The sequence below is a fragment of the Megalobrama amblycephala genome, linkage group LG10 (assembly GCF_018812025.1).
Source record: "Megalobrama amblycephala isolate DHTTF-2021 linkage group LG10, ASM1881202v1, whole genome shotgun sequence".
NCBI lineage: Eukaryota > Metazoa > Chordata > Actinopteri > Cypriniformes > Xenocyprididae > Megalobrama > Megalobrama amblycephala.
The window spans coordinates 17,295,759-17,321,077 of record NC_063053.1 but is presented as its reverse complement, the minus strand read 5'-3'; the positions used below and the strand labels follow the sequence as shown (position 1 = coordinate 17,321,077).

Genomic DNA, 25,319 nt, shown 5'->3' with positions numbered 1-25,319 from the left:
CAGTGCTATTTATATTTATTACACATTTGTGTTGTATGAGGGTAATTTAGGCTCCAGCGTGAATATATCAGAGTTGTGTGTCACACACTGAACCTCATTTCCATTCATTAAGAGACAGAGTCCCATCAGAACCCCATCAGCTCTGTGACTAGCTCTGAATTATGAAACGGAAAGAAAAAGGAAACAATTTCCCATCTCTGCCTAACACATTTATTCAGCATGTCCCATTAGAAATTGTGTAAAGTTCTTTGCATATTATATACATTGACAGACCCTTAATGAAGCACGCTGCCTTTTTGTGATAATCAACCACATCCTCTATTATTTGTTCTCTTTGCACACTAATATAAACATATTCATCTTCAACTTCATGTAACACTTTTTCATGGCAACACAGCAGCTATTACGTAAGTTTAATCCTTGCTGAATAACAGTAATAATTTATTTAAAAACATATCTTCCTGACCCCAAACTTTTGAACAGTAGAGTATTTAGAAATGTTTTACACTGAACAAATCTGAGATCAGTAATCAAGGTGGTGGGACAAGAAAAGTAAAGAAAAATGCGCCTTTGTAGTTTCTGTATCATAATTTTAGTATGGCTTTTGTTCACAAGGACCTTAAACAGCTGCTTTCATTCCTATCTGTTCGTGTTCCTCAATGTTCCTCTTTCACCATGTAGCAACCTTCAAGTATTGCGAGATTCAAATTTCAAATAACAGACTTTTAGGAGGCCACTTTCAGAATGTGTGACACAAGAACAATCTTATTTCAAACCTCAAGTGTAACATTCAGCAGGAAAATATGACGGAGGTGATTTGAGTAAAGAACAATATTATCGCTGGTTAAGACATGCTGAGAGTTGGAGAGGTTTTTCAGTGTGCAGCAGAGCATTAGATATGCTGTTCTGTATGGCTGTGGCTTGCCTGCTCTCTCTTGGCCCCTCTCTATGTCTCAGGGAGAAAGACATAACAGACAAGTGAATCAGCCTTAATTTTTTTTTTTTAAATATATCTATCCCTGATGTCTCAGAGATCTACTGAGAAATATGGCAAGCTTAGTTTATAGGTAAAAGGGATTCAGTGCTCTTGAAATGGATGGGTGGCCTAGTCCTAGTCCAATTATCAATATATTTATATTGTTCTATAGGTGTGAACTTGTACAAATTATCACTGAATCTTTGCTCTCTCTCTTTTTTTTGTGTTTCAGACATTATTGTGCTCATTGCATCCATCGCAGTGGTTTCAGCTGGAAGCCAGGGCAATATTTTTGCCACGTCTGCACTTCGCAGTCTGCGTTTTTTGCAGATCCTGCGCATGGTGCGTATGGACAGGCGAGGCGGTACCTGGAAACTGCTTGGATCCGTAGTCTACGCTCACAGCAAGGTATACTGAATACTATTTAATGGCAAAAATGAGTAAATGAGCTCAGGTCATGACATTGCGTGTGAGTTTTCATGTCGAGGCAGACATGTGACCCCACAATCAACCTTTCTTTCCAGCACCGCTTGGACTGAAACTCCATCCACGAGCTGCAGCCAAACCACACGCTTCCTCAGTCCTCAGTTACCCGCCATTTAGTGGAGAGATTAGGGGTCCCCGCAATGAATCATTATGGTCGATATAATAGCAGAGTTACTTATTTCTATCTCCTCTCAGGCTTAAGCGTTTACATTTTCCTGACATCTCTGATCAAACCAAAAAAAGCCCCCGAAAACAGCTTAAACTAACCTGGTTTGTTTGTGTTTGCTAATTTAACCTGGATTAAACTGGTCCCCCGGTCTGATTTTTAGCTGATTTATCTGGATGACATGCTGATCCCCCAATCTAACCAGCTGACAATCTCTTTAAAACTAGAAATATAAAAAAGGTTGAAAGTTTTAAATTACTGTATAAAACATGTTTTTCCAGCCGGGCCATGCTGGTTTTATCTGGTTTAAACTGGTCTTCCAGCCTGGTCCTCAGCTTAGCAGATCTCCCAACTTGAACAGATCTCAACCTCTTTAAAACCAGAAATATATCTAAAAACAAATTGAGTTCTGCAGGAAATATTCATATTTTTGTAGATATTGCTTTATTAGTTGGATGATTTATATTGTAATGTTTGTTTCAGGAGCTTGTGACTGCCTGGTACATTGGCTTCTTGGTGCTGATCTTTTCTTCATTCTTGGTCTACTTGGTGGAGAAAGAATTTAACAAACAGTTCGCCACCTATGCCGATGCTCTTTGGTGGGGTACGGTAAGTCTACCTTAAATGCCTTAATGTCATCATTTAACTCTTCCGCAACCATATTTGTGCAGATTTTCCTTGAAATAGACACAACCCCCCCTTTTCATATCTATATAAAATCTATATAGAATCCATCCTCACAGTCTGGTTTTAGGACGCTCGTTTATACGCATCGACAGTTTCTCACTGTATTTCACGCGTTAATCGATAAATGAGTTACAACCATAGGCCGTGACAGTGTTTAGTTGTTGTGGAACACACAGCAGGACTGGTCATGGTTCCTCACCAGCTGACTTAACAAATCAATGCATGTGATTTCTTACTCCTACCAAGCACAAATGGAGCTGTTTCAAGGAGATGTGAGGTCAGTTGAGGGTATGGTCTTCTGCTGTAGAGTTTAGATGCAGAGACAAACCAGAGGTGGGCCAATATTAAGCTGCCACACGGTATTTACACTGGGTTGAGCCCAAGCCAGCGTCTGGAGCTGACAGGCAGGCTTCCGAGGAGGAAAACAGGAGAACGGGAGTCTGGCTTTGTGTGTGAGCTCCCTCACTCCTACTCTTTGCCTCAATATGCTGTGAAAGGCAGCAGTGCTCTTTGCATTTGACAAATCACTCACTTTTACTGGATGTGTTGAATTTGCTTTGGCCGGGCCTTTGTTTAAGTATCCCCTGCCTGCAAAAATCCAAAGCGCTCACTTATGAGTGTGGAAAGGAGTGCGAGATGTTAGACTGATCTTTTTTATGTCAAGCCACCAAAGTATTTCTCTTGCTGAAAGATGGATCTAATACTGTGCGTCTGTGTGGCCGTAACTTTAGAATACAACTTGGTTTAGCCTTGGTGTTTATGGGTGTTTATTATGGCATAACAGACAGAATTTAGTGCATTTTTGGTGGCCTTTGAGTTTCCAGTGCAACCTAATCAGGATTCAGTCTATGTTTGGTTATTATGTAGACGAAATCAGAGCGTGAGAGGTTACTATTCCTCCTCCATACATGAGTGAAGGTGATATGTGGAGTGTTAAAGTACACTGCGGTCCTGCAACCAGATGTATATTTCAATGCTGTCTGCCTGTGGGAAGTCAACACTTTATGTTTAGCAATATGACCCTAGTCTTTTAAACGTATAAAAAAGGTTAACCCACATTCTTTCTTCAGATCACACTCACCACCATTGGATATGGGGATAAGACTCCACAGACTTGGACTGGACGGCTTCTGTCTGCAGGTTTTGCTTTGCTGGGCATCTCTTTCTTCGCTTTGCCTGCTGTGAGTAACCCCAAACTGATACTGTATGTATAGGGTCTACTGTAGAACTCACATTCTGACATTACTGTAGATTGGGAAAAACAGAGCTTTATATTATAAATTGGTGCATAAATTGGAATTTAAAAGTATAGTGTATATTAAAAAATGGAAATTCTGCCATCATTTACTCATGTTCTTCCAAACCCAAATGATTTGTTTTCTTTTATGAAACACTAAACACTGCTCTCTTCCATATAAAAATCCAAAAAGGGAAAAAAATGAAAACTATAAAAACTTTCATGTCATGAATTATGCACTATATTCAAAGACTTATTTGCAATGTTTATTATAAATGATTTATCCATGCACATCATTACATTTTTTTAAAACTCATGTGCTGTCGTAATCTTTAATAAAAAAAAACAAAACATTGAAGCTAAGGTAGGCAATTTCTGAAAGGCTAGCAATAGCAATCTAGTTTTGAAAGCATAAGATCTCAACCTCCAAAGCCACGCCTCCTCCAAAATACATGAACGCGCACAGTCAGAGCAGACCATCGTGAGAGACGTGTTAAATTACCTCACGTCTCAAAGCACATTACATTACAATAAAAATGATGGTAAGCATCTTAAGGCAGGAACACACCAAGCGGAAGTAGGGAAGTTTTTCTTCGTCGGCCAACTAAGTTTTCTCAGTGTGTTCTGCACCGTCGGCTGAAGTTGGTCCTCGTCGGCCCTTTTTTTGGCCGATTCGAAATGTTGAATCGCCATCAGAGCTCGTCGGTCCGTCGGGCCATCTGATCATTCTGATTGGCTGTTCAGATACTGCCACCTGCTGGTACGGAAAGGCATTTCATCTCACGCAGGCTCAGAACTGACCTGCTACTTGGCCGTCAACTGTTTAGCGTTGGTTTGGTGTGTCAGGGCAACTTTGGACACAGACGCTGCCGACGTGAGCCAATCCCGCAGTCTGCTTTCGTCTCCACTAGTTCGTCGGCGTTGGCTTGGTGTGTTCTGGCCTTTAAAGAGCTTTGACCAGACTGCCGCAGATTCATTTGGTCTACAACTCTGCATAGCCTCATGGAACGCATTGATGACATGTGATGTCTGCACGAGCAGGGTGCGCGGAGGTATGCAAATACATAGGTTGACAGGCAGGCAGGACATCCTATCATTGCATTCAGACCAAATGGACAAACATTTTTTGGTCCTGAGACTTCCACAGAAGAGAGATGTAAATTTTTTTAATATTTAGACCACTTTTATTATTGACTGCTATCAGGATGTGAAGAGAGTTTCAACCAGTATAACAAAAAGTGTTTATGAAAAACATTGCCTACCCTAGCTTTAACATCTCCAATGACATCTCTTCTCTGATGACATGTGCACTGGCACAAGGGTTGGACAAGAATCCTTCCCCTCCAGCTACCTGTCACTTACATGAGATTGCAGCAATTAGCAAACAACAACAACGATCCAATCAATTCTTGACGGAGATAATCAAGTTCCGCTCTACATTTCTCCTCGTTTGAAAAGCTGTTTCAATACAATAGAGAATAAAACAATACGGAAGAAAACCATATTAATGCCTACTTTTCACAACCTGGCCACAATTCTCTTTCAGATATTAATAACTCATTTTGTGTTCCACAGAAAAAAATAAAGTCATGTGGGTTTCAAAATACATGAGAGTGAATAAAGAAATAAGATAAACATAAGATAAACAAGAAAAATGAAACAAGCGAATTAATTGTTCTGAGGTTAAGCATTAGGCTAAGCGTTATTTTAATGAAACTTTTCTTACCCTCTGCTCTTTGAGTGATCTCACTTATGAGAGATGGGGATTTGTGGTCTTTTAGGACAAAACTTGAAATCACTAATAGCATTTTTGTGAGCCCAGGCAGACTGTTTGTACTGTGATGATTTTTATGATGTGTTTGAGAACACACAGTATGTGTGGCTGTAAAGCCCCTCAGCGGCCTGTCTGACTCACTCTCATCAATTGTTCTGTAATTCTCTGCTCACATGCAGTCTCTCTTAGTTCAAATCAGCGGATTGAACCTTAGTAATAGGGGACGTTTGTGTTCTTTCTGTGGGTGTAGGGTATTCTTGGCTCTGGCTTTGCTCTGAAGGTCCAAGAGCAGCACAGACAGAAGCACTTTGAAAAGAGGAGAAACCCAGCAGCCAGCCTGATACAGGTAAGCTCACCTCATTTGAAACTCTTGATCATTCAGACATTCTGAATGTAAGTAACTCTTCACATGCTGCTTCATTAGCATTTAAAACAGAATAAGTATAAACCTTTTCAGTGCTACTCTGTCCATGGCTAATGCTCAACTCTGTTCAAGTTTCATAAATGTTGGTTGAAACCAAAAAAGAAATATTTTATGTATGATTTTCCCTATCCTGATTGATGCTCAAAGATCAGATTCACTACACATACACGGCACACAGTTACCATGTTTAATATCAGTATAATTTCTTGCCTGCAAATTTTATGAAGGAACATATAAACGACAATGGCATTTAAATTGCTTAATGTGACAGTTTAAATTGAATAATTCACAAAAAACACAGTTAATTACAGAATTAAAATCCTTTTTTTTTATCAGTTTGTCTTCGCTTCTAGTTAAAACATCTAAACATCATCATAATGATATAATAATATTTAAAAAATATATTTACTATCTGCATATCTTATGCTTTTGATATGCTTTTGCTTTTCAAAAATTAAAAAATATATATATTTTTTTATCTGTCTTTTCCAATTAAAACATCTAAACAATTATTTTGCCTTTCAAATAAATTTGTTTGTTTTATGTTAGCGTATATGCTTAGATATTATTCAAGGGATGTTTAGATATTTTACCATACAACAAGACAAAAACACTGAATAATAAGGATTGTTTTTATAGTGAACCATGTTAATTTTCTTCAAACCAAAGAACAGAAAACACACACAATTCCACGGGCATTGATTACATGGGGACTATTATCTTCCATCAGAGCCAAAGGAAACACTTGCCAATATTTATGATGTGTTTCCACGGAAGGAATTCTGAGCAAGGGCCTCCCTGAGGACAATAGCTCTTCCTAATGGACGGTGCATCCTTCTCCTCTAGCAGGAGAAACAGATTTACTCCAGGAAAATGTGCACAAACGTGCACACACACATATCTACAAAACATTAATGTCCTGTAATATTATAGAAATGAGTTACTTCCTTTTGGCTGCTGTTGAAAACCCACAAGCAATTTCCCAACTATTTTAACCACCAATGACCCCTTTTCTTTCTCCAGGTTGTTTTCTGATATTGCAGACAGAGAAGATCTCATATATTCACTGGTCCTTATGTTTATTTTGTCTCTCTTCCTGCTCTGTCTTTAACCCTGATTTTAATTTTCTTTTCTTTTTCCAAAGGCCTTTCAATGGGCATCCAAACATCCAGCTTCAATTACTGTTGTCAGTAATTGTGTATTTTAACCATGGTGTGTTTTTTAAGGTGTAATGTTGCAGGGACTGCATTGGTGCATCATTTCTCATCATTTGTGCTCTCTCACCTCTCTTAAATCACTTCAGGTCTTTATATAACCCAGGAATATATATCTTAATTATGATCTGTGGAGTATGACTGTCAGCTATGTCTGGGTTCGGATTCTTTCCTGCATGTTCCTCTTTACTGACATTTTTGTACAGAATGATGGAAAATATGGCCTCTCTCCTCACTGCTGTCACGCAATTTGAGAGCACCTTCTTCTTTCACTCTTGTGATGTTTTTCCTTTTCACAACACGTCCTCTGTTTCTTTCTTGTTGTTTTTTTAAAGCAATTATTCATCTCAACACATAAAACGCTGTCCATTATCGCATTATTATAAGTCAACATGAAATGAAAAGTTTCGTAATGCGTATTCCTAAGTTTAATTCAGTTCACATTTTTCCTTTTTTTTTTTTTTTTTTTTTTTTTTGTCTTTGTAATTTTTAATCATAATTATTTCTTCAACCACTTTCCATTATACTGCCGTCACTTAGGTCATGCAGTATATTGGATATTAATGCAGTCAAATAACAATGTTTTAGTAAATTCGCATTCAAATCTTGCTTCATTCTATTAATCATTCTAATTTCCAGTGAATAAATTGCACCCGATTTTCTTCTGTTCACTTAAATACATCACAAATTCAGAAGTTAAGTGCAAGCAGGGTTTCATGTCAATTTGAAATTTTATCCAAATATAATAATAATTGATAATAATAATTGAAATAATGGTGAATACATTTTAGCGCCAGATGGCCACACATAAGCATATGACATATTAACACACATAAGGCCACAAACAAAGGTTTGCCCTTGTTTTGCCAAAAATGTGTTAAAGGGTTAGTTCACCCAAAAATGAAAATAATGTCATTAATTACTCACCCTCATGTCGTTCCAAACCCGTAAGACCTTCATTCATCTTCTGAAAAAACAAATTAAGATATTTTTGATAAAATCTGATTTGATAAAATCCTCTATATCCAGCAAGTTAATTTACACTTTCAGATGCCCAGAAAGCTACTAAAAACATATTTAAAACAGTTCATGTGACTACAGTAGTTTAACCTTAATGTTATGAAGCGACGAGAATATTTTTTGTGCTCCAAAAAAACAAAATAATGACTTTTCAGCAACATTTAGTGATGGCCGATTTCAAAACACTGCTTCGAATCTTTTGTTTCGAATCAGCGGTTCGGATTGCATGTCAAACTGCTGAAATCATGTGACTTTGGCGCTCTGAATCACTGATTCGAAACAAAAGATTCGAAGCAGTGTTTTGAAATCAGCCATCACTAGATATTGTTGAAAAGTCTTGATTTTGGGGTTTTTTTGGCGCACAAAAAGTATTCTCGTCGCTTTATAATATTAAGGTTGAACCACTGAGGTTGAAATATAATATAATATAATATAATATTAAGGTTGAACTGTTTTAAATGTCTTTAGTACCTTTCTGGGCACTGAAAGTGTAAATTAACTTGCTGGCTATAGAGGCCCCACTGAGCCATCGGATTTCATCAAAAATATCTTAATTTGTGTTCCCAAGATGAACGAAGGTCTTACAGGTGTAGAACGACATGAGGGTGAGTAATAAATTACATTATTTTCATTTTTGTGTGAACTAACCCTTTAATTATATGATCAGCATTAAAAAAAAAAAAAAATTAAATGATTGTGCTTTATAAACACCTATTTGATTATAAACTCTTTTCACTGGATAAGTGTATGCCTCTTTCCATTCACCACATCACTTTTAAGTCCTCTGGCTGTTTTGATGTTGTGTGTGCCACCCAGACATCAAGACATTTATTCAACAAAGCCCAAGACCTCACCGAAAATATGGAATTTCAAAGTATACTGTAATTTAATCCTGGAAAGAAGTTTTAGTACCAGAAAATTGAAACAATGCGACATTAATGATATAAAAATCAATAAGAAATATTTCGCAAATTAGTGAGGTCATTGTGACATTCATGCAGCTCAGGTGCTGCTGTCATTATAGCAAAAGAGAGACTTTCACTAGTGATCTAAGATTTTAGACCCCAAAATACATTTCGCAGCATTTTTAACGAAATGAAAGCAGCGGTTTGAAGAAATGTCTTGAGCCCAATCAGTGATTCACTGGCTGTTCCCTCACCATGCTATTGTCTTTCTCCACCCATGTCCCCTTGTGTGTGTGTGTCTGTCTCCTGCACCAGGCTGCGTGGCGTCTCTACTCCACAGACCTCTCCAGAACATACCTGAGTGCCACATGGCTGTTCTATAAAAGTGTTCTCCCTCCTCAAAGGCATGTATCTATGCAGTGAACTGATGGAAGAGCGCTTACATGAACCGGTTGTTACTAATATTTTTTTTTTCTTTTGTTGTTCTCCTTTTTTTCCAATTCCTGCTTTTTTCCTGGCCTTGTGTATTTCTCTTTTTATTTTCTACTCTCCTCATTTCCCTCCCTATTTTTCTGGTTTTGTATATTCTGCACGTAGTGTGTGTGGCGTAGCTATGCGGCTGATGAGAACTCGGTTTCCATTGCTACCTGGAAGCCTCATTTGAAGGCGTTGCATACCTGCAGCCCTACAAAGTAGGTACAACTCTGGCAGCTGGTGTCGTATTTGGTGTCAGTGCTTCTGTAGCTCTCATTTTCCCACTTCCCTCAGCAAATAAACTGTTTCACTCAATCTGTCTGTCTCTCTAAGCATAATCATCTCCTTTGTACCCTACCATAGTCTTGTTAGATATTTATGCTTTTTTAAAGACTCATTAGGTCACTGAGTAAAGGCACATGGCTAGGTGTCAAAGTTAAGCATGATTACTTCAAAACTGTACTGTGAAAATATCTTGCCTAAAACAATAATGATATAAAAAATATATTTAAAAAATAATATTTAAAAGTGAAAAGTAAACTTTTATTTCTCAGCTTTTGAAATGTGTAGTATGGAGCCCGTGAAGTCACCTGTTGGAGAAAAAAAACAAGACCCACAAATCCATGGCCAGAGTTTAGCAATTTGTTCCCTCAGTTTATAAATCATAGTCACAGATTCTTAAATTGTTCCCTCGGTTTAAAAAATCATGCCCAAAGATTAATAAAACATACCCATGAATTTCCAATCCGTGCACTTATATTTGTAAACCGTACCTTCGGTTTTTCAATCTGTAGCCACAAATTCATAATCTCTGCCCATGCTTTCGCAATCTGTTCCCACAATTTTGCAAACTGTACTCAGGGATTTCAGGCCCATTCCTCATTTTAGAAATCTGTGCCGACCGATTCGACTATGGCTCACCTATTGGTAACATTGTCTGCTTTTGCAGTAGATTTACATGGTAATGTAGTAAAATAATCATAGGCATCAAATTATGTTTCTGCTGGTGGGTGCCCATATTCCATACAATTATTTATACTTGGTGTTAATTTTTCTCTTTTTTTCTGTGCAATGGTGTACTTTATGAAATCATTACACAACAGTTATTCATGTTTCGCGAAGAGAAACGCATGGACAGCAAATGCATTACCAACCAAACAAAAATACTTCCATGTTTTTGCGAGTCATTCTTTCACTGATATACCTGATGATTTTGCTGTTAATTAGTCTAATTAATTGCACAATGTGGTGATTAATTAATCTAATTAATCGTAAATTAATCACACATCAAATTTGCCTGAGCAATTACCCCCAAAAGATAATTTAAAGTCATTATTGTGTTAAATGAGAAAAGCATCAAATAGACATTACATAAAGTAGCTTTATATTTTATTTGATTCAACATAGATTTTATAACACATAAACTTTCAGGCCTCAGTGGCCATGAGGGTGAGTAAATGATGACAGAATTTTCATTTTTGGGTGAACTATACCTTTAATGTTTTTTTTTTTGTTTGTTTGTTTGTTTTGTTTTTTTAGGAAATATAAAATAATTTTTAATTAAACGATACTCTAAATAAGGAACTAAAACTGCCAGTCGTTGGTGGTAAATGTCTAAATGATTAAGTCATTGATTCATTCATTCACTTGATTCGTTCAAACAGCTGATTCATTCAGGGATGAGGTAAATGGCTCTCTTTATGAATAGGCCATTGTATCATTGATTCATTCAGAAAAGAAACACTGCTGTGTGTTGCTTGGAGACGCACCACAGTTCTGCTCTAGCTTTATAGGTAATTTTTTTTTTTTTTTGGCTAAATTGAGCAAAAGCAGTCAATATTGTGTCTGAAATATAACACAATATATTAACTTCATATTTAATGAACTGTTGTATAAAATCAACATCACATTTGCACTCGAGCTATTTGGGACAAAAACAGCACTCGTGTGATTATTGTTTAACTATATCATGATATAAATGTGAGACAAAAACTCATACAGGGGCATTTTTGTCCTGATATCTTGAATTTTTGGGGCATTCTAACTGCATTCAATAGGCTACACCATGCAGTGAGTTGTTAAACTGCCTCATGCTTGTCACTCCGTAGTATTGCTATGGAAGTTTCTGTCACTGAATAAAAAAAAAAAAAAAAACTAATTGTGTTTTTGATCTCACAGTTCTTGTTTTATTTGTTGAGTTTATATCTTACAATTCTGACTTTTTTTTCTCATATTGTAACACAATTCTGACTTTATTTCTCAGAACTGCGAGTTTACATCTCATAATTCAGGCTTTTTCTCAGATTTCTGAGTTTACAGGTGCTGGTCATATAATTAGAATATCGTGAAAAAGTTTTTTTTATTGTAAATTTATTTTTAAAAATGAAACTTTCATATATTCTAGATTCCCTACATGTAAAGTAAAACATTTCAAAAGTTTTTTTTATTTTATTTTTTTTTTTATTTTGATGATTAGAGTGTACAGCTCATGAAAGTCCAAAATCCAGTATCTCAAAATATTAGAATATTTAGATTTGAGTTTCATTAAATGACCATCCCTACAGTATAAATTTCGGTTATCTCTTGTTCTTTGAAACCACACTAATGGGGAAGACTGCTGACTTGGCAGTGGTCCAGGAGACAGTCATTGACACCCTCCACAAAGAGAGTAAGTCACAGAAGGTCATTACTGAATGTGGTGGCTGTTTACAGAGTGATGTATCAAAGCATATTAAATGCAAAGTTGACTAGAAGGAAGAAATTGGGTAGGCAAAGGTGCACAAGCAACAGGGATGACCACAAGCTTGAGAATACTGTCTAGTAAAGCCGATTTAGACACTTGGGAGAGCGTCACAATGAGTCAAATGAAGCCGGAGTCAGCGCATCAAGAGTCACCACACTCAGACATCTTCAGGAAAAGGACTACCAAGCCACTTCTGAAACAGAAACAACGTCAGAAGCATCTTACCTGGGCTAAGGAGAAAAAGAACTGGACAGTGAACAGTGGTTCGAAAGTCCTCTTTTCAGATAAAAGTAAATTTTGCATTTCATGTTGAAATCATGGTCCCAGAGTCTGAAGGAAGACTGGAGAGGCACAGAATCCAAGCTGCTTGAAGTCTAGTGGGAAGTTTCTGAAGTTAGTAATGATTTGGGGGGCCGTGACGTCTGCTGGTGTTGGTCCATTATGTTTTATCAAGTGCAAAGTCAATGCAGCCATCTTCCAGGAGATTTTGGAGCACTTTATGCTTCCATCTGCTGACAAGCTATATGGAGATGCTGATTTCCTTTTCCAGCAGGACTTTAGCACCTGCCCACAGTGCAAAAACCTCTTTCAAGTGGTTTGCTGACCATGATATTACTGTGCTTTATTGGCCAGCCAACATGCCTGACCCCTGAATCTATGGGATATTTTCAAGAGAAAGATGAGAAACAGTCGATCCAACAATATACAGATGATCTGAAGGCTCAATAGTGCCTCAGCAGTGCCACAGGCTGATCACTTCCATGCCACACTTCACTGATGCTGTAATTTGTGCTAGAGCAAGTCATTTGCTGTAATATGTGCTGCCGACCAAGTATTGAGTGTACAAATGAACATACTTTAAAGAACTTGAACTTTTCTGTTTTGAAAATCCACTTTTTGATTGATCTTAGGAAATATTCTAATATTTTGAGATACTGGATTTTGGACTTTCATGAGCTGTACTCTCTCAAAAACAACTTTTGAAATGTTTTACTTTACATGTAGGGAATCTAGAATATATGAAAGTTTCATTTTTAAAAATAATTTACAATAAAAAAAATGAACTTTTTCACGATATTCTAATTCTATGACCAGCACCTGTATATGTTACAATTCTGACTTTATTTCTCAGAACTGCGAGTTTACATCTCATAATTCACGCTTTTCCTCAGATTTCTGAGTTTATATGTTACAATTCTGACTTTTTAAATATCTCTTGGAGTTTATGTCTCTTTCATGGGGTGCCTTAAAATTGTGAGATTTAAACTAAAAACACCAGAAACTTGCAGTTTTGAAGTCTGAATAGCGAAATGGTAACATAGAATAGTGAAATATTTTATTCCGTGATTTTCATATATTCTGAAATTAACAAACGGTACATATTTATAGAGTCTATTTCATTGATAAAAGCTCAATTATTCTGAATGTTCAAATTTTAAGTTATTAAAAATAATGAACAGTACATTACTTGAAATGTTTAAACTTTAAGTACAGATCACATGATTTTAGTTTGAAGTCTTTAACAACAGATGTAAGTATAACATTGCTTTAGGTCAAAGACTGCATTGGTGACTGATGAGACATCTCTTCATGAGAGTGAATAACAGTAAACTTCAGTAAATAGTACTAGTAATGGTAAACTAACAGTAAAATTACGTTTTACCCTGAAATGAATTTTATTGGCTGTAAAGTTTGCAGGAGTGTCATTTGATTGGCTATTTAGCTTAGTAAGATGTACAAAAAGATAAAATATTTACAAAATATGGACCTTGTACGGTCCCACTTTATATTAAGTGGCCTTAACTGCTATGTACTTACATTTAAATTAATCATTTGATACAATGCACTTATTGTGTACATACATGTTTTTACATTGTACTTATAATTTAAAAATACATGCATGTAACTACATCTGTAATTAATTTCTGTAATTACATTTATAATTACACTGTTGACCCATCCCTTAACCCTTACCCCTACGCTTAAACCTACCCATACCACCAAAGCTTTCCCTAACCTTACCCATATCCCACCTCAATAGCAGCAAAAGTGTTTTGCAGTTCAATATGAACCCAATAAGTACATTGTACTTATTTTTTGATGTAAGTACATAGTAGTTAAGGCCACTTAATATAAAGTGGGACCCTTTGTACTTTAGAAGGCAAAATGAAATTTAAGACTAAAAAGTATGAAATTTGCCCTTGGAAATGTAATTCAATATGAGTACAAGTATTAACTATAGTACAATAGTACAAATTAGCCAAAATAATTCTTAATTAAGTACAGTTAAATCCACTGAAATACCTCACAGCAATATGTGCAGCAAGATTTAGGTTTTCACAGTGAACACTAGCCTTCCATATAACTGAAGCTTCAAAGTTTCCGTTTGGATGAGAGCCACAGACTCACACCTGCTTCCTATGGTAGATCCTGTGGCTAACTGAAATTTCGTTGCCCAGAATAGATAAATCACATCAAACAGAAGCCAGGACAGTTTGTGGACAGACACCTGAAGACAGACACACAACAATGCTCTGACAAATGGGTGTACTGTTATGTTAAGGCCAATTTCTTGAGTAATTACACACAAAACAGCCCTTGATAACACAGCTGTCCCTTTGCTAGCGCACGTCTTAGTCAGCTTGACAGTGCATTGCTCATAGCTTGCATGCCTGCTTGTTTGCTGCCTGTTTATACTGTCTTAAAAAAAGACTCTCCATTTCTTTCTACTCTTAATGTGTGTGTGTGTGTGTGTGTGTGTGTGTGTGTTGAGGTATACTTGTTTAATTTCCTTTTTTTTAACATTTAAACTGTATTTTGTGTGACACAGTGTGAAATATATTGGTGTGTCATTGCCAAAATGAATCACTCAGTATATTTCAGAGGCATCTGTGTCTCTTCTGTAGTCTCCTTATTAGTTCCTGTCATTCATGTGAAGTGTTAATATCCTGCCTCTTTTCTCTCTGTTTTTAACTAACACCTGAAGGAAAGACCAGGGGGAATCCATCAGCAGGTTTGTTGTTCTCGTATCTACATCATCCTAGTGTCTGGAATGTTTTACTTGAAGTATCGATTGTGTTTTAGCTTCCATGGCTTTAATAGGAATAGGGAGAAGAATTAAGTCCATTCAGTCATCGCATGTTACATGTCTTGCTTTATCATTAATTCCCTCTGATTTTCCTTTATGCGAAGTAGTAGCTATAGTATATATTGTACTGTATGTACAGTCATCCACTCATTATCACAAAATGAACCAAGACAGGATGATCAGGACCCCACTCTATAGCTTATTACAAGGCTACGTAAAATATATAAATACGTGGACATGACATATTGATTTGAATTGATTTTATTATCTTACATGCACATTATAGCTTAAAGGGGTCAGTTATATTTTTTGTAATTAATGCTTAGTTAATGCTTCTATTCAGCAAGTGTGCATTAAATTTGATCAAAAGAGACAATAAATACATTTACATTGTTACAAACAAATATATTTTATATAAATACTGTTCTTTCAAACTTTCTGTTCATCAAAGAATCCTCAAAAAAGAAAAATGTTATAGTTTCCATAAAAATCCACTGTTAAGCATTTTAAAATGAAAACGATCCAACGATCCTCGTCTACACTGGCGTTTCCGCAGCATTTTAGAAACAATCTCCGTCTACACTACATGGCAGAAAACGCATGTCACACGACTGTTCATGCACACTGGGCATGCGCATACAAGTGTAAACAGTTGCCTCTTGCGCATGTAAGCAGCTTCAGTATAAAAAAAAAATGCTGAGTTTAACCAAAGTCCCTTTAAGACAAGTCATTTCACTCGGCAGCCATCTTTGAAACGCCTCTCGGGCATCATGCAATCTCTTTGAATGGGGAAACATCAAATTCTCCAAAACTGTTCGCCAACCTTACGATTAAATTTCATATTTGAAATCACCAATGAAATCTAACAACAACCGGCTCATAAATTTAGTTTCTAAACGCTCGAATCATGACAAAAAACTGTATTTTTCAGGCTGGATCAAGCTAATGCGCATGCGCAGACCTAAATGCGCGTCTGACTGTTTCTATAGAAACCGGTGATTCTAACGGCTGCTGAAGTAACGTGATGACTTTACCAGTCAGCGATTGGCTCTTATTTAGAAGGCGGGACTTATTCCGCCATATTGCGCGTTACACTTTCTCCCATTCAAAACAATACGAGTGACACATCTTGTGTTATTCTATAGTCTTTGGTTTAACTGCACAATGACTGCTAAAAATTACAACAGAGCCAGCAAAAATTACAGTTCAGTCTCCATGTCATTGTTTACATGGCCGTCAAGGATACACAGAGCGAACGTGGGCAGCCACGCCATCATTTTCAAAAGTCTCCGTTTTGGTCCATTTATACTAAAACGCATTTTCAAACTCTGCAGCGTTTTCAAAAGTCTCGTTTTCGAGGTTCGAAAATGCTGGCGTAGTGTAAACGACAGGCGTAACCATATCAAAACGTATGCGTTTTAAAACAAAAACACACTAGTGTAGACAGGGCCTTAGAATGATTTCTGAAAGATCATGTGACACTGAAGACTGGAGTAATGATGCTGAAAATTCAGCTTGCAATCACAGGAATAAATTACAATATATTAAAATAGAAAAAAAGTTATTTTAACTTGTAATAATATTTCACAATACTGTTTTAACTGTATTTTTGATCATATAAATGCAACCTTTGTTCCAAAAATCTAACCAACCCCAGTCTTTTGAATAGCATTAGCAAATATTATTAATTATATTATTAATATAGCTGTTCAAGTCATAGAATAGTAGTGTAGATGTGGAGCAGCTTCTCTTTGCTAACTTTCTAATAGAATAGACACAATGGTGTTCATCTGTACTAAAATGTGTGTGCGTGCATGCGTATATATGTATGTGTGTGTGTGTGTGTGACAGTGCGCACATGCAGAGCTCTTTCTATAACGTTTATTGTAATATTGTATATAATAGAGTACTTTAGCCTACTTTTCTCTATGTACATGGACTGAAACGTGACGCACTTTTTTCCATTGAGATATTATTCATATTGACTGTTAAATATTACTACAATCAAGAAAAAGCAAAGATCATAGCATGAATGCATTAAGTTATGTTTTTAGATTTTTATCCTTTTATCCCCCACCCACAGTATGAAGCAGTAAAAAATAGTTCCAGACTTAGCTGTTGACATTTAGGACTCTGCATGTTTGTACACAGTACTAGACTATGTTTAGATGCATTAAAGACTGTCACATCTTTAAGGCCATAGTGTAGTCAAATGTTTGTAGTCAGGCTGATGATGTTGATGATTTTTTTTTTTTCCGTAGAATCCCATCAGGGGTGGGGCTTATTGCTCAGTCCTCACAATTTTAATTAGTGCTGGAATTGGATGTTTGCATGGTTCATATTAGATATGTGAAGAGCTGAGCACCAGCGCCCAGAGTTAAATGAAGTCGTTTACAGTTGGAAAAGCCCACAGTGTGTGGCAAATGTGCCATTAAATATGATGGAAAATTAACCTTCAAATTGCAAAGGCATTAAAGCAAGCAGCTGAGCTGTGAATACTTTTTTCATAGCTTGTGGAACTTTGTAAATGGACGAACATAAAGTCTTTAAGGAAACATTAGGTATAATCCACAATCCACATAATCCATTTGTACTGGTTAGAGTGAAAAGAATTAAATATTTACAGGAAGAAAATGTATAATTAACCAACAAATCCAAGAGCGTTTGTCAAAGTTAGTTGGTTGTTAGACAGGTTTTGTACACTGTTTATGTGAATATACTTCTAGTGTGGATGTGTTTGTGAGTGTGTGTGGTTTGGTGCGATTCTAAAGACATTCAAAACCAATTCAACTTTTTATTACCATGTTTGGTTGCAAAAACACACCAATTTATTTTGCATTTTGCTCCATTTTTACCCCCAAGTAGTGGCTCTGTTTCTGTGTTGTACCATCCATATAATTCTTCCACTTAAGGAAGATTTTTCTGCTCACAGTCTAACTAACTCATCTACCATCTGTCTCCCTCATTTCCTTAGTAAGGGTCATAGTAATAGACAGAGGCTCTTCAGGAGGTATACCGCACGGATATATAGGTACCCAGCATCCCCCGCTGCTCCAGCAATATGACCTATGTGAATGCTGACTAACTTTATGCATGGATGACGACGGCCACCACAGATAACCCCGCCCCTTACAGACCCTGCAGAGGGTTTAATATGAGGGTCCTGTGCCTGTTGCCTGAAGGATTTAACTAACACCCCCTATCTGACATGCAGCAATTACTCTACAATATCAATTTTTACAGATACAATATCTGATTTAGTATATGTAACATCAATGTAGAAAAATGTGAAAAGCTTTTAAGGTGTTTTAACTTCAAACCACCGGCATCCCGTATTGTAATACCCGCAGGAATAATGATTCAATTAAACAGTTTTAAAGGTTCAGTTCAGTAATGAAGGATATCTCTGACTGTACTGTGTATGTCTCAGTTTGCATCCCACCTATTAAACACATTAGTCATAAACTTATTGCAAAGCATATTGCATGTGCATGAACTTTGGCTCTATATTCTTGTAAATCACTTTTATAGCATTATGTCTCCACTCTCCTTTTACACTACATCTCTTTCACACACAAACTACTAAGCATGAGCTAAAAAGCACAGCGTACTATGCATATATCCAGCATGATTTAAGAACCCCAGCTTATGGAGTTGCTGTCTTGGAAGAAATATTTGTATATAGTTGCTTTGCACATAAACCGTTTATTCTATATACGACATGCCTCTACGTCAGACCTAGAAAGGCGGCTTATTGGTCAGGCTGCTCCACATTGAAGGTAGCAATAGAAGTAGGGAGGACAGACAGTCATGCTTCAAAATGTTGCTTGCTGATTGGTGGAAACTTGGAATGGGATTTGTGTTGCATGATGGTCTTTTGATGCAATTTTTTAGAAAAGTATAAGACAGTTTATGGGGCTTCTGCAAAGAACATCCAAGTAAGATATATTGTTTTACTGGAGGAATCTGGTAGAGACTGAAGAAAGGAAGCTTGCAGGTCCAAAATAAGCCATCACAGCTGTTTTTATGAAACCAAACTTTAGTTAAATACCTCTTCCTCTCCATTCCGTGTTTAATTATTTTTCTGTTTATTTATCCCTTCCTACTTCCCGGCCTCTTCCATCCCTCCTCTTTCCTCCTGCAGCCAAAAGTTAAGTTTTCGGGAGCGTGTGCGAATGGCCAGTCCTCGTGGTCAGAGTGTAAAGAGCAGACAGATGTCAGTGAACGACCGACGCTCTCCTGGCACAGAGGTGGGGGTGGAGGGCAGCAGCCCTGCCAAGGTCCAGAAGAGCTGGAGCTTCAATGACCGAACACGCTTCCGCCCATCGCTCAGACTCAAGAGCCAATCTCGCACAACGGCTGAAGGTGATTGGTCAAATCACTGTTTTTCCTCTTTTTTTGTAATTACCATTCTTACTAGCTGATAATCAGACCTGGGTTTTAGTTTTTTTGTTTTCCTTTTTTTTTTGTGCTGTGTTTTCTGCTAGTTTTGACACAATTTGACCCTTTAATAAACAAGAATGAGTCTTTCTCTATATACTTACTTGTAATTTTGTTTTTTTCTGGATTTATCCCTGAAGGCAGGATTTACACACACTATTTGGCTGCAGTGGGAGAACATGGTCTCTCCTGGGGCCCTCTGTTTGCACTAGTTATCCTTGGCTCATGCTCCCATCACCAGAATGCCCCTCAGGGAAGAAGAGAGCAAAGCAGAGATAGAGAGACATTGTTTAGAGGATATTCAGTATTGACAGAATACTGTACGTTAGTCACAAAGAACCCATGGTCCCATGGGAAAATAAAACATAGGGAGACCATTTAGAAAAAAACTTTTAAAACCAACATTCAACATGTTGCAAAATTGTATTTATTTATTTTTTTTTTTCCTGTTTATTGTTCTTGTCAGGGCTTCCTTTGGAAAGATGCTTACGATCAAAAGTAGTGAATTCACATGTTGAACAGTGATGTTAAACAATGCATCTAAGTGGCCCTCATCACAGCAAGTAAAAAATGTTGCGTAGATCTTTTTTTTTTTTTTTTTTTTTTCAACAGATATGGAAAGTGTGTCCAAGATGACAGCATTAATGAAACGGAAGTAGAAACAAATCTTTTAGTCCAGATTGTGATATCGAAAAAAGAAACATTTTAATTTACTGAAATTTTGAACATTTTCAAAGATTAACTTGATTTTTATACATTTTTCAGAAAGCACTTAATATCTTGAGGGCCAGATTTACTAAACGGGGCAAATTAGCGTGAGAGAGCAATTCCACAAATGCACCAATGGGAGTGGAAAGTTTTGCGGGTGATCTACTGCTGAAGCGCAAATTAAAAAACGCAGACACAGTCAAATAATTTACATAATGACAAACGCAATCTACCAAGAGCAGTGCAAATTAGAGTAGGGTCACAAATAAGCAGAGCTGATGCTCATCAGGTGCGGATCGACACAGGCACAACTTGTTACATGTAATCTGACAAACACGTACACACACACACACACACATATGGCTTGGCAAATGATTTGTTCTGATAACGTCTTCCTCTGGCATTCCAAACAAATTAATACGAGACCCATCAACCCAAAATGAATCTCAAACCTGCTGTTACCACACACTGACTTCATACTCTTATTTAACACACACTATAGATCCGCCACAGGTTATATAGCCTATAAGACAGGGGAGCAAAGGGGAACAAAACTCTTCAAATCTTGATAGCAATCTCTCTTCCAGGCAGCATTTATCTGTCATATGCACTACAAGTACTGATGGGGTCAGGTATCACACACAGTTCAAATGGAAGAATTCATTCTCTACTATCATCATATCCACATCACATCACATCATATTTTGTCTGTGATCTATTTCTTTTTGTTTTTGGTTTACACTCAAGTCCTTATTTTTTTCTTTACTTTCATCCTTATATATATATATATATATATATATATATATATATATATATATATATATATATATATATATATATATATATATATATATACACACATGTACACATTTTGCCAAATGCTTTTATCTAAAGCGGCTTGACTTACATTGGATTCAAGATACAAAAAATAAGTCAATTATACTTGTTAGTCGCTGTATGGAAGTTTTGTGTGCGCACATCCAAAGCGAGCGCACAGAAAGCTGTTTTTCAGACAACCCTCAAATACTGAATTGAGTTCTCTTTTGCTTCTTCTTCAGCTGGAATGGACAAATTTACACAAAATTATTCCGAAATGTCCATCTTGGCGAGTATTCTTGTAAACGCAGTCAGTTATGGCTTAAGTGAACATAAACAGTTGAGAAATAAAACACACGTATCAGTATATTGGATCCGTGCAGCTCATAAAGTGACAGCAGCATAATATTCCTGCTGTGCTGCTGTCTGTTTTAAATGGATCCAATCCATGTTCAATGAAGATGATTTGATGATGGAGCAATAAACTAGCTAGTGTACCTTAAAGGGTTAGTTCACCCTAAATTGAAAATTCTGTCATTATTTGCTCACCCTCATGTCGTTCTAAACCTGTAAGACTTTCGTTCATCTTCGTAACACAAATGAAGATATTTTTGATGAAATCTGAGAGATGTCTGTCCCTCCATTGACTGCCATCACAATGACCACTTTGACGCTTCAAAAAGTTCATAAAGAAATTCATAAATTCTGCAAGACAATGGCCCTCCAGGATCAACGTTCCCCACCCCTGCTTTAATGCATGTGTTTTTGAACTTTGATCATTTAATACAGTAAGCTATTTTAATGACAGAACTTATATCAGAATCGGCCAATAGATGTTTGTAAACATCGGGATCGCTATCAGCCAAAAAAAAAAAGAAAGAAAAAAATCCTATCGGTGTGTCCCTAATAATTTAATTTAATGCTTACTTTAATACTTCTATTCCATTTGAGATTGGGGTGGCCTGTGTGTGTCGGTCAAGGGAAATATTTGCTTTAAATGCTATTTTGATTCATAGCTGTATTGATCTGCCCTTGGCTTTGTCTACTTTTGAGCCTAGTTTTGTTTTCAGCCTTTTTGAGGACCTGCTTGATATGATTCACATTCTTTCCCTTTCTCTCTCACACACAGCTGACACCAATCTTGGACCGGATGATGCTTTTGATGAGAAGGGTTGCCATTGTGATGTGACTGTGGAAGATCTGTCTGCCCCACTAAAGGCAGTGATCAGGGCCGTCAGGTTAGTTTGACTTCCCAGAGTGGCTTGTTTTCCCCTAAAGAAATTCACACTATGGTTGCAGAGTTGAACGTGCTCATTTTGACCTCCCTGCCCTGTTGATTGAGACATTAGGTTTAGACCATGACTGCTGTCTCTCTCCTGCTGGGTGAGGCCACTGATGTTGCTTCAGGTGACTTCTTCTTTCACTTCCCTCACCCCTTACTATTAGGGTCTCCCAGGAGGGCTGAGATTTTTCCCACTCCTCTTTCCCAGGGTGTCAGATAGACATGCTCACAGTCAGTTCTGCTTACACATCAGCTCATCTGACATGAAGAAAAACTGACAGGGGCTTGAATCTGTAAGACGTTACAGAGACGGATCACTGAGATTTGTTCCCCTCTGTGTCAATATTTGCAGTTCCAACTTCACTCAGAAGAACGTCACGCATAGAATAGGTTTGGGTTTCAGTGTGCCTGTGGTAATACCTGTGTTTACACAGCTAATGTCATCCATCACACATAGCTTTACTTGAACATGAGCCTTACTTGAGTAATATTATTATTATGTGTTTTTAAAGCAGAGGTATATCTGACTATATTTTTCTCTGGGTCATAAACTGTTCTGGTATTCGTGACTTATTTCTGCCCTCTAGTGGTTATGTGCAAGCTTACACAACTTGCAGGTTTGTCTAATTGTGAGTTGCAAAGAGAGTTGACTTAATATGCACAATATACTGTATGGTTTAAAGACATATCTGCATTTATTTTCAAAGTTAATTTTGCTTACTTTTTTGTTTTATTCTTGTATTAAGTATAAAGCTATCAAAACTTAATGAGGTTCATGAAACAATAAAAATTATTCATGGTTTAAAAAAAAAACAACATAAGAAAAGTCTTTATTTAAATACTTACTTATACAATTTTGTGTCTGAAATAAACATATCTTGTAACCAGAAAAAAGATTAAGTATTGCATCATTACCTTTAGTACATTTGCTTGTGTTTTTCAGTATGGTGTTATATAATTTCTCAAAAGTTAATTGAGTCTTTTTTCTTGTTTCAGGATAATGAAATTCCATGTGGCCAAGAAGAAGTTTAAGGAGACGCTGCGACCGTATGATGTGAAAGATGTGATTGAGCAATACTCTGCTGGTCACCTGGACATGTTATGCCGTATCAAGAGTCTCCAGACTAGGTGAGACAAACCAGCCCTTTTTATATGGCAAAAATATGTTCAACTTCAACATGTGACTGAAAGTTATAAATTCATTTATGTTTATAGTTGTACTTTGTTTTGTTTTTTGCATAAATTTCTCACTTACACAATACACATCAACAAATGCAGTTAGCACAAAGACATATTTAAAGAAAGCTATTATTTAGCTGAACCGTACAGAAAGTAGTTCAACAACTTTGTTTTCTTATGCATATTTTCTACATCTACATGTCCATGTCTGTCTTATCTCCCTGTCTGCGCTCTCCCATTCAGGTTGGACACCATTGTGGGTCCACAGACCTTGAGAACCAAAGCCAAGACCTTTTCTTCTCCTTCCCTGCACTTGTATTACAGCCAGGCCAAGAGGAAACACTCCTCCCCAGGGTCAGCCGACCCACAATTCCCTACCCCAAACCCTTTTAACTCTGAAACATCCAGACATGAGTCATTTGCTGAGGCTGTGTGTCCAAATCCTTAGTGACCATTACCTTCTGGACATGAACATTACACAGATGAACACTATATAAAAATAATACATCCTTAAATCAAGATAAATTTTGTAAGATAAGACTTTTTTCAGAGAATATATATATATATATATATATATATATATATATATATATATATATATATATATATATATATATATATATATATATTTTTTTTTTTTTTTTTTTTTTTTTTTTTTTTTACACATTAAATGTTTGTGATACGTCACTGACCCAAAGCCTCAAGCTGTTGGCTCTGTCCTACAAATCTTGATTCCTCTGCTTTTCGTCATGCAGAACTCTCTCTTGTTTAACAAGGTTGGCCGATGCTAAACCAGCATAACTGTTATGCGGTGCATGGTGTTAGAACAAATGTGCCTGTGTATTGGACTAACTTTTTGATTGATTTCTCCTGGCTTTCTCTAGCATTTGGGTTTGTATCCCAAAGCTTAGTTCTCATACAGTCTGTAAAACATTTCATCCAGCATGGAATGACTTGCTAATCAAAAAGTAGCATAATAAAATGTTGTCATTCTTTAATATTGTAATAACAACAGGTGTGTAATCAACTGCTCTGATTTGACCATCTCTAACTGACATTTAGGCTTGAATTGTTGATACCTCAGTGATTGATTTTGAACACTGACTTTAAAGCAACAGTTAACAGATTTAAACTAGATATTTGGTTTGATCATTAATATGTTTCTGAGATGTATCTATATGCATGTAACTCAGATCAGGGGCCAGCTGCATAAACATAGCCATTATATTAATACTGTGTCTTAAGAACTAGTATGAACAACTAACCGTTAATTAGGGGTAATCTATCTTTAAAAAAAAAAAAAAAAAAAAGGGTGACTAAATTGTAAGACTAGTCTTAGCAGTTTATGCAACCAGCCCCAATAGTATCTTGTCTTGGTGCTATAAGCTCATTCTCCTCAACCATCTTTCTCCTCCTCTACTTCCTTTCCTTGACAGCACAACCTTAAAAATGTACTTGACCCCCGTATGTTTTCTCATCTAGACTCGCCACAGCTGTGGGTCCACATCAGACACTCAGCACCAAAGCCAGGAACCTTTCCTCTCCCTCTCTCCACTTGTATTACAGCCAAAGCAAGAAGAAGCATGCTGGGTCAGAGGCCTGTAGAAGGCTGGGGGACTAGTCGTGGGGCTATACTTACCTGAATCAGTTCATACTGTGCATTAGGTCCAATGGTGATGATGTATTTAACCAAAACTATT

At 36.9% G+C, this 25,319-nt stretch overlaps 1 protein-coding gene across 12 annotated transcripts in view; it reads left to right on the top strand.

Moving 5' to 3' along the window:
• The window catches only part of kcnq5a (potassium voltage-gated channel, KQT-like subfamily, member 5a), a 136,493-nt gene that overhangs the window by 104,931 nt on the left and 6,243 nt on the right, over nt 1–25,319 (top strand). For 2 of the 12 annotated variants that reach the window (XM_048204969.1, XM_048204970.1), the window contains exons 5-16: nt 1,209–1,384; nt 2,112–2,237; nt 3,386–3,496; nt 5,577–5,672; nt 9,487–9,581; nt 15,093–15,119; nt 18,169–18,225; nt 19,339–19,559; nt 22,288–22,396; nt 23,437–23,568; nt 23,863–23,973; nt 25,102–25,209. In XM_048204969.1, the coding sequence (XP_048060926.1) occupies nt 1,209–1,384; nt 2,112–2,237; nt 3,386–3,496; nt 5,577–5,672; nt 9,487–9,581; nt 15,093–15,119; nt 18,169–18,225; nt 19,339–19,559; nt 22,288–22,396; nt 23,437–23,568; nt 23,863–23,973; nt 25,102–25,209 (1,369 nt within the window). Of the gene's footprint in view, nt 1–1,208; nt 1,385–2,111; nt 2,238–3,385; nt 3,497–5,576; nt 5,673–9,204; nt 9,294–9,486; nt 9,582–15,092; nt 15,120–18,168; nt 18,226–19,338; nt 19,560–22,287; nt 22,397–23,436; nt 23,569–23,862; nt 23,974–25,101; nt 25,210–25,319 lie in introns of all 12 variants that reach the window. The other 10 variants (XM_048204971.1, XM_048204972.1, XM_048204975.1 and 7 more) reach the window with 10 other exon arrangements.